The sequence below is a fragment of the Chelonoidis abingdonii genome, chromosome 11, assembly GCF_003597395.2.
Source record: "Chelonoidis abingdonii isolate Lonesome George chromosome 11, CheloAbing_2.0, whole genome shotgun sequence".
Classification (NCBI taxonomy): Eukaryota; Metazoa; Chordata; order Testudines; family Testudinidae; genus Chelonoidis; species Chelonoidis abingdonii.
The window spans coordinates 39,556,397-39,574,785 of NC_133779.1; the positions used below are offsets into that span (position 1 = coordinate 39,556,397).

Below are 18,389 nucleotides of genomic sequence, written 5' to 3' on the forward strand. Positions count from 1 at the left end.
AGGCCCCAGCCGAATATACAGAACTAGAGGAGGGTGAGACCCAGCCTGAGCAGCAGCAGCTTCCTGCAAATAAGGATCATCTCTAGCAAACCAGCTCCCCGGCTGCGCCCCTTGCTCGGGAAGCAAGACTGTGGACAGGGGCTGCCTGCCTGTGAGAGCAGGACAGGTGGGAGCCAAGGTAGCGGGGGGGGGGAAGAGCCTGACAGAGGGGATGGGGTGCACACAGTGATTGCAATGGTGAGCTCCTGGGGGCAGGGACTGTCTTTTAGTTCTGTATTTAGACAGCGCCTAGCACAGGGCAGTCCTGGCTCATGACCCGAGCTCCCTAGGCGCTATCTTGATGCAATCCAATAATAATAATAAAATATATTTACAAACATATTTATTACAGAAAGAAAGCCCCCCTCCCCACATGCTTTGTCATCTTCTTTCAATCACAGACGATACTCCAGCCCGGCCAACATCATCATAGGAAGCACAAAAAACACACTCGCGCGAGGCTTTAAAAAACTACAACTCCCATAAGGCTTCGCGGCCCATGAACGTCCGCCTCTCCTCGCAAAGCCCATTGGGAGTTGTAGTTTGTTGAGAGCCGAGGGTGCCGTGCCCGGCTCCCTTGGCTTGCGGTTGCTATGGCGACCCCGGCTAGACCGGGGTGTGAACACGTGGAGTGGGGCAGCCCGAGAAAGCTTTTCCCGGCCCGGGAGAGAGGCAAAATCGAGGCCCCGGCTTCAGGCGTAGTGCTAGGCCGCAGCTCCGGGGCGGGGGGGTATTTAAGGGCCCCTTGGCGGGGGTGGTCCTGCGTTTCCCCCTGGGCGGGGGAGACCGGATCCGCGCTCTGGGCGGAGCCATGGCGGGGGCGGCTGCCTGGCTCCGCCTCTTGCTGCTGCTGCTGCTGGCCGGAGCCTCCTGCGGCTTGAGCGGGCTCAGCATCTACCTGAGCAGCTGGGCGGTGAGGGTGTCCGCGGGGGCCCGGGAGGCCGAGCGCCTGGCCCGCAAGCACAGGCTGCTCTGCCTGGGGCAGGTGAGGGGCGGGGGGGGAAGAGGGGCAATCTGCAAATGCCACCCCTAGCCCCAGCAACCTTCTCCCCCTGCCCCAAACCCTGCTTCTCCCGAGCCTCCTCCCCCACTGAACACCCCCTTCCCATGAGTGGCTGCTGCCAAACTCTTCCCTTCTCCTTCCCAACACCCCTCCCTTCCCCATGGATTCAGTCAATTTCCTGTTCCAACCCCCCTTTCCAAGAAGTGGGGGGGGGAGATGTTTCTAAAAGGGGGGCTGGGGAGTGAAGCATACCCTCCTCCCTCCAAAGACACCCCCAACATTTGTTCCCCAGGTGGAAAAGCTCTTGTTGAGAGCCAGGGGGCCAGGTCACTCCTCCACCCGATTGTCTGCAATGGGAGCTAATGAAAGGCTGACCTGCTGCAGAAGTTCACCCTTCTGACAGTGACTTTGCATGGCCTGCAATTAAAGATGACTATTCCAGAAGTGAAACTACAGCACTGCACCTAGGACTATGTAGGAGACTTCTGGGCCAGCCCTGCATAGGTGCCATTTGACGTTGCAATCTTTTTCTCCTGCAAACCATGCCTCTTATTTATCCATTTTCCTCCCCTCACTCTCCCTCTTCTCTCATATCTGTATCTGAGATGCTTTTCTCAGGGTCTATTTTTATTTTTAGATGGTGACATTCTAGCATCATAACCAATTCCTCCTCATGCAACAGCTCAAGCTAAAAGCATACATGATGCATATGGCATTAACAGCAGATGCAAATGAATCTTTAAAGAGAGGCCCTGTTATACAGCAAGTTTGTACAGAAAGAATATCACTGGTGTCCAGCCCATTATCTGCACTAATGCTGCCACCAGGGGATTAGTAATGGATGGCAATTTAAGGAAGAAAAGTTTGGTGCAGATCAGGTCTCTCCCGTTATAGTTGGGCCCATAATTAATTTACCAAAAAATCCCAGATTAATGAAAACATTTCCATTAAATTTTTAATAATGTAATAGTCATACTAGAAGGGATACTTGCTTTTCCAAACCCTGCAGTCCATGGCTCTGTTCAGCATTCCCTGGTCTCTCTGGACGCATTCTCTGCACTTTTTTATTTATATTTATTTAGTGTTCTAAAACCTAGAAGGCCCCAGTTGAGATCTGGGGCCCTGCTGTGCTAGATTCTGTACAAAGATCTAGTAAAAGACCACTACTGTCCTGAAAAGCTCACACTCCAAAGAGACCAGACTGATAAAGGGTGGGAGGAAGGCAGAGGAAGTGACTTGCCCAAAGTCATGCACCAGGTGAGTGGCCGAGCTGGGAATAGAACCCAGTCTGGTGCTCTATCCACTAGATCATGCTACCTCCCTTCACTATCTTACTGAACACAAAGCCAGCCTGCCAGTGAACACCCTTTTCTGAAAGAGCTTTATCTCCTTTTAGTTCTAAATGGCCAACAGCCATCATCCTGCCATGTATCCCCGTAAATCAATAAGAGATCAGAGTCACCTTCTCTGCCTATACAACTTGTTTTAGGCCTTGAGAACTCCACTGGGCAGCTGTTTGTTTACAAACAATCTGCTTTCCCCACCTTTTAATCTGATCTTCTGTTGTACCAAAACAAGCCCCCAACTGACTTTCCACCTTGATTTTTTTATCAGATATTGACCTACCCATCTTCCATGGTGCTCGCTTTGATCATACAATGGTTTGCCCTCTTCATAAAATCCAGAGCAGGGGGAATGGTGGTGCTTCATACAGCCAGGTGTCCCATTAATTCAATGTCACCTCCTTCAGACCTCATTCCAAAATCCATTATCTTCTTAGTTCTTTTTCTTTGATTCCTCTCACAGTCGCTCTCTGAATAGACTGTAGGATTTCTACTTGTCCTTTATTCTAGGTGTTCTACATTGCTGAGACTTCTGAAATAGTGCAACCACTCACCACTTTCCATTCACTTTGAGTCTGAGTATTTGAACATCTGTTTGCCCCTTTTCCACCCTCTGCTGTTTCCTTGGCAGTATGTTCCCTACAAGGTAATGTTTCAATCGCGAAACCAACCTTTATCTGAGTGTTGCTTTGCTAAGTAACAATTGCATGTCTTTACCATTGTATAGGCCTGTTTTCAGGGTAACTCAGCTGCATGAATAACTGAGTTCTGAGCCAAAACTTGCCACAAAACGTTTTTCTCTCTTAAGCAGAGACTCTGTGCTTGAGATTGGCTATTACAGGGATTTCCTCTTTATCAGCTCCACCTCTGTGTCCTTCCCTGCCTTTCTACTATAGCATCCAAATAGCCTCCTAGAATATTTAAAAGATTGTGCAGATCTTTGTCTTGTTTCTCTCCGCCTTTTGCTTTAAAATACGTCATTTGCTAACTGATTGTGGAACCAGCTCTCTGGAGTGTTCAGGGCTCGGGATCTTTGGCGGATGCCTGTCCTTTGGGGAGAACAAAATTTCATTCAAACTGCCACTCACTGTGGTTTCACTTAGTGCCCCATGATTGAGAAAATGGAAACAGAGAGAGACCCACCCCAGTCAGCTAGCAGTTGGCAAGTAGATCAGAAACGTTAGCTCTCTGTTACTCTGAAGGGAATTCTAAAATGACAAAGGTGACTATAGAATGGAAATTCCTAATGCAACAGGCCAGTAAAAAAAATAAAACCACCCCACACAACTCTGTTCTGTTTTTATATGTTAAAGTATGCCCAGAGAAAGTGCTTATAGGGGAGAAGAGATTTGGCTTGTATACTCAGAGAATGACAGATCCTGCAGTTTATTATGCTGAAAGGCATACACGGTTAATTTCCCTGGTGGGTTCTGGTTGTCACCCATGTCATAGCCTTATATATAACTCTTCTTTCTGCAGATAATTGAAGGGGAAGACTATTACCATTTCAGACACCGAGGCATAGTGCAGGAATCCCTGAACAGACACTGGGGCTGGCATGTGCATCTGAAAAGAGAGCCCAAGGTGAACAGGGTGTAATTTGTGGTGGAAACTCAAAAGAACTTCAGCTTGTTAGAAAATGTGTTGGTGAATTTTAACTGGACCATTGTGAGCATCTAGTTTGGTCTCCTGCATAGCACAGGGCAGAGAATATCACCGAGTTACTCCTGCATGGAGCTCCTGACTTCTGGTTGAGACGTAGCACGGGCTCTTTCCTCCTGTCCGAGCTAAGGTGGAAAGGGATCGGCCAAGGGATTGGCTTCCGTAGTTCTGTCTATAAATACTGCAGATCAGGCACCGATTGAATGGAGTTGCTGTGCTGTCAAACCAGCATGTGTAACCTTGAATGCAGGGTCCCACCTACTTTGATAGCCCATCCCTGACAGTGGCCAGTGCTTCAGAGGATGGCAGGAGAACTAATAGTATGTTACTATCCACTGTTTGTTTGTTTGGTGGAGAGAGTTTCTTCTTGGGCCCCAGCTTATGATCAGATCTGAAGCATAAGGACCAATAGCCCTATTATCTTATCATAAGCGACTGCCAATGTTATTTTTCCTAGAAGTAGTCTTCTAGAGGCAAACCTTGGATGCGTTTGCCAAAGATCTCCTAATTAATTTGGTGTCCTGTCAGTTACAATGTCTGTAACAGACTTTGGAACTGATTTGGTTAGGAATTGATAGAGAGTCTTTTCTGTTAGTGCTTTGCAACCATAGACTAAAGCTTCAGGAAATGAGATCTACTTCGGTGGCTATGGAAAACCTCTGGATGTATGGTTAAAAATGGCCCTTCCACCAAGCTGGTAGAGCACAAAGGCCTAAGTGGTATGGGAAATGTACAATGGGAGGTGAAATCTGTCACTGGGAGTAGATCGGTGAAGAGGAACTTGCTGCTTTCCCTGGCATTAAGAAGGGTGACTCCTCTCCATCTAGGTCCAGTGGTTTCAGCAGCAAACGCTGAAGAGGCGTACGAAAAGAACCATCGCTGTCGTGCCAACAGATCCTTGGTTCCATAAACAGTGGTACATGGTAAGAATTTATATTGTTTCCTCCTCCTGTCTGATCCTCTTCTTGTTTTAATGGTCCGTGAGGAAGTGGGTTCTAGCATTTAGAGCAGCCAACCAGGTGCCAGGACTTCTGGCTTTTATTCTTCAGCTCTGACTTGCTTGAGGCATTCACTTTACCACTGCATACCTCATTTTCCTTAGTTGTAAAGCAGAATAATACTGGTAATAAATCAGAACAATCTCTGTCATTGAAGGTTTTTAAGAGCAGGTTAGACAGTCACCTGTCAGGGATAGTTTAGATAATACTTCGTCCTGCCTTGAGTACAGGAGTCTGGACTAGAAGACCTCTTGAGGTCCCTTCCAGTCCTACAATTTTATGATTCGTAAAGGTGATTCATAGATCACAGGCCAGAATGGACCTTTGTGCTCAAACCTGGTCTGGCTTTTGTTTCAGAACAACGACGTCCATCCAGACCTGAACATCCTTACCGCTTGGAGCAAGGGGTACACCGGCTTGGGCGTGGTGCTCTCCATCCTGGATGATGGACTGGAGAGAGACCACCCCGATCTGTCTGCTAACTATGTAAGATCAATCTGAAACTATCCAGGCATCCCAATGTTGTGACCTCCACAGCTGAGTCCCTTGGGATTGATCAGCTACAGCTAGGTGCTTCTTTGCAGCATATTTCCTGCAAGAAAGAGGAGAAGCTGTGACAGAACCTTTATCCTGGTGTGGTAGGGCTCACCTCTGGGGAGCCCAGCATCTGGATGGCTGGATCAAAAGGCTTAGCCTCTTCACTGAGGGAAACTTCTGAAGTTTGAAATGGCTTCTATAAAAGAAATATCCAAGACCAAAGAAACATGATGAGATGTAATTAGAGGAAGCTGAATCCCAGCACATGTTTAGAAAATGAATGGAGAAAGGAGCAATTGAATCTCCTAAATAAGTGATCATCTATAGTGCACCTCGTATGTCCTCTAAATTGCATAGAAGTTGGGTTGACTCCTCCCTCCCAGCCATATCCTCTCCCAGAGAGGCAGCATGGGTTAATGCAGTGGCTCTCATCCTTTCCAGATGACTGTCCCCCCTTTCAGGAGTCTGATTTGTCTTGCATAGCCCCAAATTTCACCTCACTTAAAAACTACTTGCTTATAAAATCGGACGTAAAAATACAAAAGTGTCACAGCCACACTAGTACTGACAAATTGCTTCCTCTCTCATTTTGCCATATAATTATAAAATAAATCAATTGGAATATAAATATTGTACTTGCATTTGTGTATAGTCTATAGAGCAGCATAAACAAATCAATGTCTGTCTGAAATTTTAGTTCGTACTGGCTTTGCTAAGGCTTTTTATGTAGCCTGTTGTAAAACTAGGCAAATATCTAGATGAGTTGATGGACCCCCTGGAAGACCTCTACCTACCCCTAGGGGTACACGTACCCCTTGAGAACCACTGGGCTAATGAACAAAGCACTGGCATGGGATTCAGGAGACTTGACTTCTACTCCTGGCTTTGTCACAGACCTGCTGGGTTATTTTAGCAAGTGACTTTTTACCTCCTTTTGCCTCCTTTTCCCCATATTTAAAATGGGGATAATGACACAGACTTCCTTTGTAAAGCATTAGGTATCCTTGTGCTCTGGTCAAAACACAGAGTAGCACCAGTTTAACCAAAGGTGTGATTATAAGTAGACCTTGTCAAAACCAGTGAAAGATGTGTATATTGATTTAAACCTGTTTTCTATCAGGTTAATTTGCATCTAAGTTAAACTGGTGTAACTGAGTTTAAACCAGAATAGTGGTCTACAAAGTTGCACTGGTTTAATTAAATCCTGTTTAATAAGTGTGTGCATGTGTGTGTGTGCCCCCACACACAGGGCTAGGAGCCAGGAATTCCTGTTCTAATCCTGTCTCTGCTACTGAATCACTTTGTTTCCTGTTATTAAAATACAGATTAATAGATTATTAGGCCAGAAACAACCACTCTGATCATCTAGTTTGCCCTCCTGTGTAACACAGGCCATAGGATTTCCCTGGATTAACCCCTGGGCTATTGTTATCAGTGTCCCATAGGAGCACATGGTAAAACTTGTGAAGAACACTCACCATGAGTGCTGATTATTTACCTGGTTGTTGGCTTCGTTCTAGGGGTTAAAGCGAATGTATAATGTCCATTGTAACAAAGACATGCTTTCCTAAGCAGGGTCTTCTCATCTTCGTGTTTCGTCTTGCTTTAGGATCCCCTTGCAAGTTATGACTTCAACAGCAACGATCCTGACCCACAGCCTCGTTACAACATCTGGGATGAGAATCGGTGAGTTCCCGCAGCAAACGGGGGTGCTGCTGCTTGGAGTGTCAGATCTAAATCCCCTGCCCTGGGGATATTGTCTCTCTGGTATAGCTGATCTCCAAGGTTGTCCTCTTGATGCATCATGAGATTCACTATTAGGATGCATTGAGGTGAAGAAGGTGGAAGCGAATTCTGTCCCTGAACAATGAAGGACTAGGGTTACAAAGCATGTGTGTTCCTGTGGGGGGACATTCAGGCATTTGGATTGGAGTCAGAGGGATCTGCCTCAGGTTTGCACCTACCTAGGCAGTGACACTAAGCAGCACCTCAGCTGTAGTGAAGATGTTACGATCGTGGTATTGGTCTGGCAGGCTCACCAGTGCGTGTATGCAGGGCGCAATGTACCCCAGAGTGTCCAGTACCTTGAATCCCCAGCTGACTCAAATAGGAGGATTCTAACCTTGTGTCTGGCCCCTCCTCCTCCTCTCACAGTGACCAAATGTAATGCTCTCTGGGCCATCAGGCAGGCTGGGTGCTTTCAGTGGTTCTCTCTCATCCCACCTGCCAGCACTTACTGCACCACTTCCCACAACTTGCATGTGACTGAGTAGTGCCCAAATGGAAAGCAACCCCCCAAGGTGACTTAAGGAGGGACCCTCCCTGCTCCAATGGAATATTCCAGGGAGAGGAACAGCTGCTAGTCAGCATTAGCATGCGCTGTACCTCATGGCAAAGCAGAGCATATGGAGGAATCTGGTTGTTTGGCTGGCAGATATGGCTGTGGTGACTCTTGCTCCCTGCCTCTGTCCCTCAGGCACGGGACACGCTGTGCAGGAGAGGTGGCAGCAGCAGCCAACAACAGACTCTGTGGAGTCGGCGTCGCGTACAACGCAAAAATTGGAGGTAAGCAACCTGCTTTCTTGGTGTGATACTTCCCAGATACCAGGGGGAAGGGAGGGCCTGAACTTGCCCAGACCTCGGGGGGAGTGCATGGCCACAGAACAGCGACTTGGCTGTACAGCATAAGGGCAGTTCTGGCCTCTCAAACCAAACTCTTGGTTAAAACCGAATGGAACTGTCGTAAAAGGCAGTACAGTTTAGTGGATTGAGCACAGGGCATGAGGGCAGGAGCTCCGGAGCTCTCAATCCAGCTCTGCCGATTACGTACTGCAAGGGCTTGGACAATCAGTTAGGACCCGATTGATTGATTTTTATTTTTTTTTATTTTATTTTGCAGCAGCAGCAAGTAGTTACAAATCCATTTGAAGCCAATGAGAATTGCAGGTGCTCAGCATCTCTGAACATCTGGTCCCTTAACCTCTGTGTGTCCGTTTGTAGAATAGTGAAAACCCCATCCCTGCCTCACCATGCTGCTATGGCTACAGAGATTGGTTAATGCCTGGGCATTGCACTGAACATATGCAAAGTGCTCCAGGTTAGGCTGACCTGGCTGAAGCTGGAGCCTTGAGTACACTAGAGGGAGCTCTTGCTTAGCTGCTGGAAAGGGCGATGTTAGGGGCCGTACCAAATTCACAAGCCATTTTGGTCAATTTCATGGTCATAGGATTTTAAAAATGGCAAATTTCATGATTTCAGCTATTTAAATCTGAAATTTCACAGTGTTGTAATTGTAGGGGTCCTGACCCAAAAAGGAGTTGTGTGCGGGGGGGGCGGGTCACAGGGTTATTGTAGGGGTGCGTTGCAATACTGCTACCTTTACTTCTGCACTGCTGCTGGCGGCAGTGCTGCCTTCAGAGCTGGATGCTCGGTCAGCAGCCGCCACTCTCCAGCCGTCCAGCTCTGAAGGGAGCGCAGAAGTAAGGGTGGCAATACAGCAACCCCCCCGCCCTCCGAAATAACCTGCAAGTCCCTTTAGTGTCAGGCCTCCTAATTTGAGAAATGCTGGTCTCCCCTGCGAAATCTGTATAGTACAGGGACCAGATTTCATGGTCTGTGACGCGTTTTTCATGGCTGTGAATTTGGTAGGGTCATGGTTATGAGGCTAACATGGAGGCTTGCATGCTAATATCAGCAACTGGAGACGCCTGCCTGACCTGGAGTGGGAGAGGCTCATGGGCCAGTTAAGGGCAGTTCTGGCTCGTTGAGACCTCTGGTCTAGCCGCCCTCTCTTCCCTGGCCCCACAGGTGTGAGGATGCTCGATGGTCCCATCACAGACATCGTGGAGGCTCAGTCCTTGAGTTTCCGCCCCCAACACATTCACATCTACAGCGCAAGCTGGGGCCCAGAGGATGATGGTAAAACTGTGGATGGACCTGGGATCCTGGCCCTGGAAGCCTTCTACAAGGGGATAGTGAATGTAAGCGCGGGCTCTGGGCTTGGTTCCTTTGCTGGCTTGTTGCCTCTGAAAAGGGGGTTTGTGGCTTCTGAAGGGGAGGGATGACGTGGACTGGAGAGCACCGAACTAGGCACTCTGCTACGCTAGCCCCCAAGCGGGGCAGCTCTCAGCCAGGCACCTGGGGCCAGTTCAGGGAGGAATTCTGCTCCCCGTGCATGACACAGCCCTGGGTGCTGGGTCCTTTTTTGCCCTCCACTGACGCATCAGAGCCAGCCTGCTGATCAAGACTAAGCTAGCTGGAGCCTTGGTTTGATCCAGTATGAACAAATGTTGGGTATAATTTTACATAGGACTAGCCCCACCCTTCCTATTTACTGCCATCCCCCTCTGAAATAGCACCCTGTACGCATGCTGCGGCAGGTGGGGATTGGTCAGCTTAACTACAGTATATTGTGTTTCTATGGAAACAAGGTCAGTTGTAGCCAGGACCCAGGAATCCCCCCACTGCCAACAGACAGGGGAGCTGGGAGGAGCCCTGTGCCACATTAGCACCATATTAACACCACTGCAGCAGGGACTCTGTGTAACACTGGTCCCTGCTTGCTTCCCTCCCCACAGGGGCGCGGCGGCCTGGGGTCTCTCTTTGTCTGGGCCTCTGGCAATGGCGGCATCCACTCGGATAACTGTAACTGCGATGGCTACACCAACAGCATCTACACCCTGTCGGTGGGCAGCGTGACCCAGAGCGGCCGCGTGCCCTGGTACAGCGAGGCCTGTGCCTCCACCCTCACCACCACCTACAGCAGCGGCATCAAGAGCGAGAAGCAGATCGTGAGTCCCTTCCCCCCCCCCGCCCATTCCTTTCTCCCCTAGGTTAAGGCTGCTCTCGAGGGCCCACCATAGCGGGGCCCCAGCCAAGAGGCAGCTCAGCAATGACCCCTTCTGGCCAACTGCGGAGCAGACCGATGGCTTGAGAGTTCTGCCCTGAATTTCACTGCTGCTCCTTTACTAGCAAAGGCTGCTCAGACCCAGCAGATGATTCAGCACAGAATGTGTCTCTGCATCTCTCTGAGAAGCCAATCCCATGGCTTCCTCACCTACCCTCTCTCCCCAGGTGACAACTGACCTGCGGCACCGCTGCACCGACAAGCACACGGGCACCTCGGCCTCTGCCCCCCTGGCTGCCGGGATGATCGCGCTCGCTCTGGAGGCCAAGTAGGCAGAACATGCGTTCACGCTGCACTCCTACCTCCTAAGGCTGCCCCTGCCTCGGCAACGAAGCCGCTACCCCCAGGGAGTCTGCTAGGGTCTCTTTCCAGAGTCTATTAGAATGTCTGTAGGGATTACGGTCAAAATATGTCCCCATCACCCTGACAAAAGCAAACACGGTAACTAAAATAGCTCACGATGACCTGGGTTGCGCAGTCTCCTCTCCAGGGATACATTACAGGGAACCAAAGCGAGCGCCCCCTTCCAGCTGTTCAGCTGCCTGCGGGAAACCAGTTGGGGGTCTCCATCCAGTCCACATGGCTGGGTGTCCAACCCACCATCTGCCCTAACTGGCCCTCCTGTTGGCAGAGAAGCCAAGGACTGAATGAGCCACAGATGGTCTGCTGTTAACCCTGTAACATGGCCTCTCCAAGCTGGGACTGTCTGGAGAAAGCTTGCCCATGCTCTATCTGCTGTGTGGATGAGCAGAAGCCACCTGCCCCCTCTTGCCAGCCCCAGAGTCACCTCAGCCTTTTGATACAAGAGACCTCTTTCCCAAGTGCTACTTGTCTCTAGCCCAGCACTGACCTGGCGCGACATGCAGCATCTCGTGGTGAGAGCCTCCAAGCCAGCCCACCTGCAGGCAGAAGACTGGGCCCTGAATGGAGTCGGACGCAAAGGTGAGGCTGCTCGTTAGATGTTTACTCAGTGAAAATTGCTACCGGGACTCTAGTTACTTCCACCATGGTATATAAAAGAACAAGAGGCTTGCAGCCCTTACCAGCCTTCATCAGCTGTTGATGGTCTCCATAAATGCTGCAGCATCTAAATCAAGTGCACCTCTCATGCGTGCTGTGAAAGAAAATGCTGGTTCTTTGGGTATCTAAGAGCTGATTTTTCACCAGCATATCTGGCAGCAATAAGCTCCCATGAGTCATTGCTTAGCAGTCCGGTGTTGGGGCTCATTGATCCTTCCCTGGACTGGGTGTCTGTTTTTCAGTAAGCCACCATTACGGCTATGGACTCCTGGATGCTGGCGATCTGGTGGACCTGGCCAAGAAGTGGACTACGACCAGGCCCCAGAGGAAGTGTTCCGTCAAGGTTATCTACATGCCCCTGTAAGAGAAGAAATCCTGTTGGAATCTGACCCCTTGTGTTGTGCGTTGCAGGGGAAGTTCTGGTAGAAAAAGCAGGAGCTGGGAACCACTTCCCAAGGACGTTTTTGCAGGGAAATGGGAACCTGCTCTCCATCCCAAGGTCTCAAGTATGGGCTGGATACTTACAAACACCACAGCACTTCAGGAGCTCCTGCTGTTTCACTTCTGTGTGGGTGTTAAAGGGGGTGGCAGCAAAGATTAGTGACTGCCTGTCCTTCATATTCTTGGGGACAAGAGCTGGGTCACTGGGCAGTCCTCCCCCAGAAAAATAACCCTGCTCGCAAAGAGTGATCCCCATCCTCTGCTTGGACCCTATGAACTTTTATCCCAAAGCTCTGCTCTGCTTTAGCTCCAGTTTGCTGGACACACCTGACCTGATGCTGCTCCTTTGTGGTTTCATTAAAAAACATCCACTGAAGCAAGAGGCTTTAGTAGCAGACTCCCCCGTACCTGGTCTCATTGGGTTTCTGGGCCCCAAGCTGGGGCAGACACTTCACCTCCTCTTCTTGTCTCCTGGCAGGGAGATAGGCTCAAAACTCACAGTCAGCAAAGAAGTCTCCACCTGCATTGGGAGGACCAGGCATATTCGCTCCCTGGAGCACGTCCAGGTCCGCATCTCTCTAAGCTACAGCAGGAGAGGGGATCTGGCAATCTCTCTGACCAGCCCAATGGGAACCAAGTCCACCCTGGTGGCCATCAGGTAAGGTGTGGACTGAACACTTCCTGCTGGTACTTCCACAGGGTGGGGGTGGGGGTGGGGTGGGGGTGCAGCCTGCAGTGATCAAATGGGAATTTCATGGCTATAGAATCTTAAAACCTGAATCTCAGGGAGTGTGATTGCTCCAAACGAGCTGTGGCACTAGGATAGGAGTTCTCAACTTGCAGGTCACAACCCTGCAGGGGGTCACGAGTAGGTGTCAGGGTTACAATCACCCTGCCCTTCCCATATTGCTAAAGGCGAGTGTGCGGGGGATAGGGGGGTCCCAGCTAGATGAGAGGTAGGTCGTGTCTCTATATGGAACCATTGTGCTGGGGACATCAGAACTGCCGCACCGGAATGGATCCGTGGATTATCTGGTGTGGTATCCGGTCTCCTCCTTGAGGGGAAGCCACAGCCTCCACAATGCACTAGATTACAGGGGCACAGGTTCCTTCCTGACCCAAGCAGGGGAGCAGCATATGCGCAGAAGACAGTTACCCCAGCAGGGCTATGAGGTGAAGGCTGCTTTGACAAGTCTTCCTGCTAGAAAGGCAAATGGTTAAGGCAAGCCATGTCTCTTGGGCTCTGGTACATTTGATGCTGCCATTGTAAGAACCCGGATACTTGTCCAACGCTCACCTCTGGGTTTCTGAAGTGCATCCCATGACCTTCTAGTGTCCAAAGTCTGAAGGGTTTGTGAATTTCCCTTCCCCCACCCCCGCTAGGCCATACGACACCAGCAACCAGGGCTACAGGGATTGGTCCTTCATGTCCACGCACTTCTGGGATGAGGACCCATGGGGCACCTGGACGCTCTTCCTAGAGAACAAGGGTGATGCTTACAACACAGGTGAGCCTCCCCATCATGCAGGAGATGTCTGCAAGAGCCCCGTTGCTATCGCTGCAGCTGCTTTTCCTCTGGTTAGCTGAGGATGAGCAGAGTTCAGGACATCCCAGGCTGCTGAACAGCTCGGCGAGCGGGGATGTGCCTAAAGAACTGGAGCCATGTTCCCCTGTAGGCCAGCAGAGGAGTTCCAGGCAGCAAGGTCTCTTCCCGGGTTAGTTGTTATGTTGCCATCGCCCAGTGGGAGCGACTGTTCCCAAAGGCAGTGGTGTCTCCCAGGTGGCTGTTCACCGCTCTTCCTCTGAACGCTTGTGCAAGGGGAAGCAGAGCCAAAGTTAATCCCTTGTGCACCAGGAACCAGTGGTGCCCCTGAGCCCGGTTACGTTTCCTCCCCTGTGCACCCCTCCTTTGTTGTCCTGTTTATCCCATCCTTCTTCCGCACCACTCAGTGTGCACAGGGCCTGGGCTAAATTCCCTCTTCTCATGGGGATTCTGGAGCTACTGAGGTTGCACCTGCTTCGGATCCTTGAAAGCTCCCTCGCCAGGGGCCTTCGGGGCCAGAGCTCCGTGAAGTGCCCGAGTGGGTGACTTGTAGGGAACTCGTGGCATTTGGGATCGTGGGCTCCACTGGATCGAGTCTGAAACTCCTCCTCTCTTGAACCCCCTCTCCCAGGGTTCCTCACCAGCTTCGTCCTGCAGCTCTACGGAACGGACGAGGACATGACAGCCAGGAAGATAGCAGCCTCTGTTGTGAGCGAGTGTGTGAGGCGGGACTCCAAGGGAGCGTGCGAGGGTGAGTCGTCCTGGTTCTTCGTTACCACCCTGGCACCAATAGACTCATTAGCATGGGGCTCTGCTGTAGTCCTCAGGCAAAGTCAAGAGTTATCCACAGCCACGTGGCCAGCTCTTCCTGACACCCACCCACCCCAGGACAGCTGGCCACCCAGGAGTTACCTCAGCTCACCTCAGAGGAGGCCATTTGCCTGGTGAGCTGGGGTGGGGGGGTACATCCGTGCAGCAGCCCTGAAGATGCTTCTGTGTTCCCTTTAGACTCTCCTGGCTGGGTCTTCCAAAAATCCAGTCAGTGGCCCTCCTCAGTGAGCCAGGGAGATCACTGAGTGACAGACCATCCTCCTTTCAGAGGTGCTGTGCGCCGGGCCTTGGCCATACTGGCATCTCCTGCTGGCCCCAGAAATGAATTGGGGGAAGCCTGCTTCATGTCAGCCTGGTGTCCTTCCCCCTCTGCAGTTGGGCATTACAATGGGGCATGGCTGGCTTGGCTAGAGGGGCTGCTAAGCCATTCGACTTGAGTTCAGCAAACCGGGCCGGGCTGGGGCTGAATCAGTCTCTGGCTTTCAGTCCCACAGCCATAAGCAGTTGAGAGTTTCTCAGTGCGCCTGTCTGTCCTTAAGCCCAAGGGGATATCAGTGCTCTGTGCAGCAGGCTGGAACTAGAAACCACTTAGATTCCTTGGAGTCACAGGTTTGAATCCAGTCAAGGCCAATTTAACCCTTTGTGCCACAGAGAGCAGTAACTGGTGTTCTCCATGTGGGGGGCTTTCTTGGAGGAGACCTTAAACACCAAGGCCCAGATCCTCCAAGGTATCTAGGCTCCTTACTGCTACTGAAATAGCTCTGTGGATCTGGGCCCAGGCTCCCCTCTGCTGTGTGTGGGCACTGGCCATGCTAGGGCACTTCAGTAAGATCGTGCCCCACAGCTGTGCAGCTGGCTCTGTACTGGCTCTTACCCGCTCACCCTAGAGGTGGCTGCATTTCAGCCCGTGTTGCAGTACGTAGCCTGAGGCTAACCCTTGCCCCTCTCCCCACAGAATGCAGCAGCGCCTTCTATGCATTCCAGCACCTCTGCCTGTCCTACTGCCCTCCCCGCTATTACAACCGATCCAGGAGGTCCCCCAGCCTGGACAGGAGCCCACACCCTGCCCAGGTCTGTGCCACCTGCCACCCGTCCTGCTACACCTGCCGGGGGGACACTGCCAACAACTGCACCGCCTGCCCACCCTTCTGCACCTTCCACGAGCTCTCCCACTCCTGCTCCCCGCCGGCATACCCCTCAGTCTTTCCCAGCAAGCCTGCAGCGGCGCAGCACTGGCAGCACTTCATCTTCATCGTCCTGGCAATCCTGCTGGGTGGGGGCCTTCTCCTCATGGGTGTCCTCTGCATCACCTGCCATGGGGTGTCCCTCGCTGCCTCCTGGAGGCAGCGGAGGGGGCTCTCTGCTCTGCCCACAGCTGCTGGCCTGGAAGGGGGAAATCACCCTGGGACCCCAACAGAGGCTGGGTGCTTAAATGAGCTCAGACAGCTGCAGGCTCTGGGGCCACCAGCGGAGGGCAGCGCTGGCCACATAGCCCAGACCCTGCCTGCAGGCCATGCTGCTTCCAGACTTAGAACCTGAGACTGCCCCCCACCTTGTGAAATAAATCAGCTATTGTCAGTCACAGCTGGGCCCTCCTCTCTTACTGCAAACCGTACTGGCTACCATGACCACTGCATTGGCTGCCCTCCCATCACGCATCCCGGAGCCTCAGGGGTCAGAGAGTCAGGTGAGGGGGTTCTGTGCTCCTCTGCGCCTGTCCCCGGCTGTGGCTCCTGGGGGCTACTGCATATTGGCCGAGGGCCGCAGCATTGCTAAGCGTGCGGTGTGTCGCCTTCCACGCTCACAAGGGAGGGAGAGCGAAAAGTGATGAGTTGGGAGAGGATTTTCCACCCAGTCACCTGTCCCTCTTCCCTGTGGAGGAGGGTGTTTGAACCCTCACAGGCCGTGAGCTGAGGCAACTTTGCAAGTGGGAGTGGGGGAATGTTAAGCTGGTAGCTGGACTGCTTGGCGCACAGACAGCCCCAGGGGTCTCACTAGTTAACAAAGGACCAAGCCTTGATCTCTGCAGCCCAGAGCATCAGAGGCCTTTAGGAACCCACTGCCCACTGAAAGCAATCGCAGCTTGGTGCCTCAGGCCGTTCTGTGAGGCTCTGGGCCTGCACTCCTGCAACCAGCTCCCGCCATTGCTTTGTGCTGCCGCAATCCCTCAGGGGTGGCGATCCCCCTTCCGGTAACAGATGCGGTGGGCCTGAAGAGGTAGAAACAATAGCTTATTTTGTTCAGAGGTTTTTGCCCAGGTAGGTTCTGCAAGGAACCATCTGAGCAGAGCGGAGGCTGCCATCACTACACATAATGGCCTTTTTGCGCTGGACACGGCCGACCGGACCCTCAGCTTGGATTTCAAGGGGGTTCCTGCAGCGCTGGGCCCAGGCCTGCACCGTGATTGTACCAGTAGAGGAGGGAGGCAGGTTTCTGCTCCAGGAACAGAGCTGAGGGGCTTGGCCTTGCGGGAGGGGCAGCTTAGCCTCAAGTTTCCCTTCTCAGAATTCCCAGTTCAGGTGCCGTTCCCTGTGGGCACAGCGGAAGGGGGAAGTTACCTCTGCTCAGCCAGGAAAGGGAATATTCTCTCCTGGCAAATCATCCTCCGCAGGGAGGAAGCCTAGATCCTGGCAGGTGCTTTTTCTGCCTTGGGCCGTGGTGGGGGAGTTTGAATTCTTAGTGGTGATCAGACAGAGCCGAGGGGAGGGAGGTGACATCTTTTATTGGCCTGAGTCCTGAGGTGAGTCACAAAAAAAGGTGAGTCCCTCACCTGCCTTGTCTCTGTAAGGTCCTGGGCCCAGCAACACCACTGCGTGTGCCCCCCAACAGCACTAACAGCTGTCTCCTCTCACACTACAACCAGCCAGTTCCTGCTTACCAGCCACACCAGCTACTGCCCCCTGCATCCTACACAGCTCACCCGCCAGCATCCACACTCCTCGCCCAGCCAGCCTGCTTTCCCATTCCTGTATACCAATCGTCACCCTTCTGATCTGGGAGCGGGGGGCACCTGGCCCTTGTTTAAGTACTCCCCTGAGGAACAGGGCAATGCTGGATCAAGTCCACTGCCTACTGCTCTGCTCCAGATTATCCCTGAATGGGATGAAATCCTCTCTCCCAGCAAGCCACCGCTGCCCCTCTTAACTCAGAAAGTCACTTTGATCAAGAGTATTTGGGATCATAAATGCACAGAGAAGGGCTTAATCCCCCAGCCACTCACACAACTGAGTACCCGGCTTGTGCCTGCAGTTGGTGTTATGTAACCTGCCTGTACTTGAGGGGGTGGCAGAAAAAGGAAAGGACAGCTTCTATGGGCACTGCTACAGCTGCCGGGTAGTGTTTGTGAGGTGCCCTGGCCCCATGGAGGAAATAGCAAGAAAAATGACAGGGCTGAGGATTTCAGAGCCTTCTCCTGGGAGTTCAGGCTAATTTTCCAGGGCAATAAAGCCAGGTTTTTGGCCCAGGTCTGCCCACGTGACCAGGTCTGCCAGGCTTAGCATGTCATTAGGACACTACAGTTGCTCATCTCCCTGCCCTGGCTGCAGCAGCATGGCAGAGGGAGGTAGGACCAGGCCACATCAAAGGGAGAGGCTAAAGCCCCTCTCCTCTGGGCTCAGATTAACCTTGGCCAGGCTGCAGAGACAGCTATGCCCTGGCACACGGCACAGCCCTGGGGAAGGCTGGGCTGGAGGGAGAGACCAAGGGGATCTCCAGGGGCACGACTCAATGTCAATTACAATATCTCCTCGGAGCAGGAGCTTGCTGGAGCAGTTTCACATGCTGCAAGCTTTGGGCTGGGAAAAGCCCTTCCCACGCTGCTTGATAGCACAGGGCTGGGCCCTGCTGCTCTGTGGTGTCTTGGTGACCTTACTGCGGTGGTTGCTAGGGGCTCGTCCATCACTCAGCACTGCCCAGCTGGGGGGTGGGAGGGCACAGCTGGGGATGGACTGAAGCAGGGATGCTTTATGCTGCCTTGTGTGTTGATCCAAGCTGGGCTGGAGCAGCTGTTCAGAGGGGGAGGCTGCTGGAGCTCAGGACCCTCCCCATCCTATGCCGTCTCCTCCT

General features: G+C 52.0%; 1 protein-coding gene across 1 annotated transcript; it reads left to right on the forward strand.

Moving 5' to 3' along the window:
• The first annotated feature begins 850 nt into the window (after window positions 1–850).
• PCSK4 (proprotein convertase subtilisin/kexin type 4) lies at window positions 851–15,882 on the forward strand. Its single transcript, XM_075070467.1, has 15 exons — window positions 851–1,024; window positions 3,865–3,969; window positions 4,875–4,970; window positions 5,403–5,531; window positions 7,192–7,268; window positions 8,059–8,147; window positions 9,390–9,562; window positions 10,160–10,372; window positions 10,656–10,756; window positions 11,327–11,430; window positions 11,751–11,868; window positions 12,428–12,607; window positions 13,333–13,457; window positions 14,125–14,244; window positions 15,280–15,882. Exons 1-15 carry the CDS (start codon window positions 851–853, stop codon window positions 15,861–15,863), a joined length of 2,388 nt encoding a protein of 795 aa, XP_074926568.1. The 3' UTR covers window positions 15,864–15,882.
• Window positions 15,883–18,389: the final 2,507 nt, after the last annotated feature.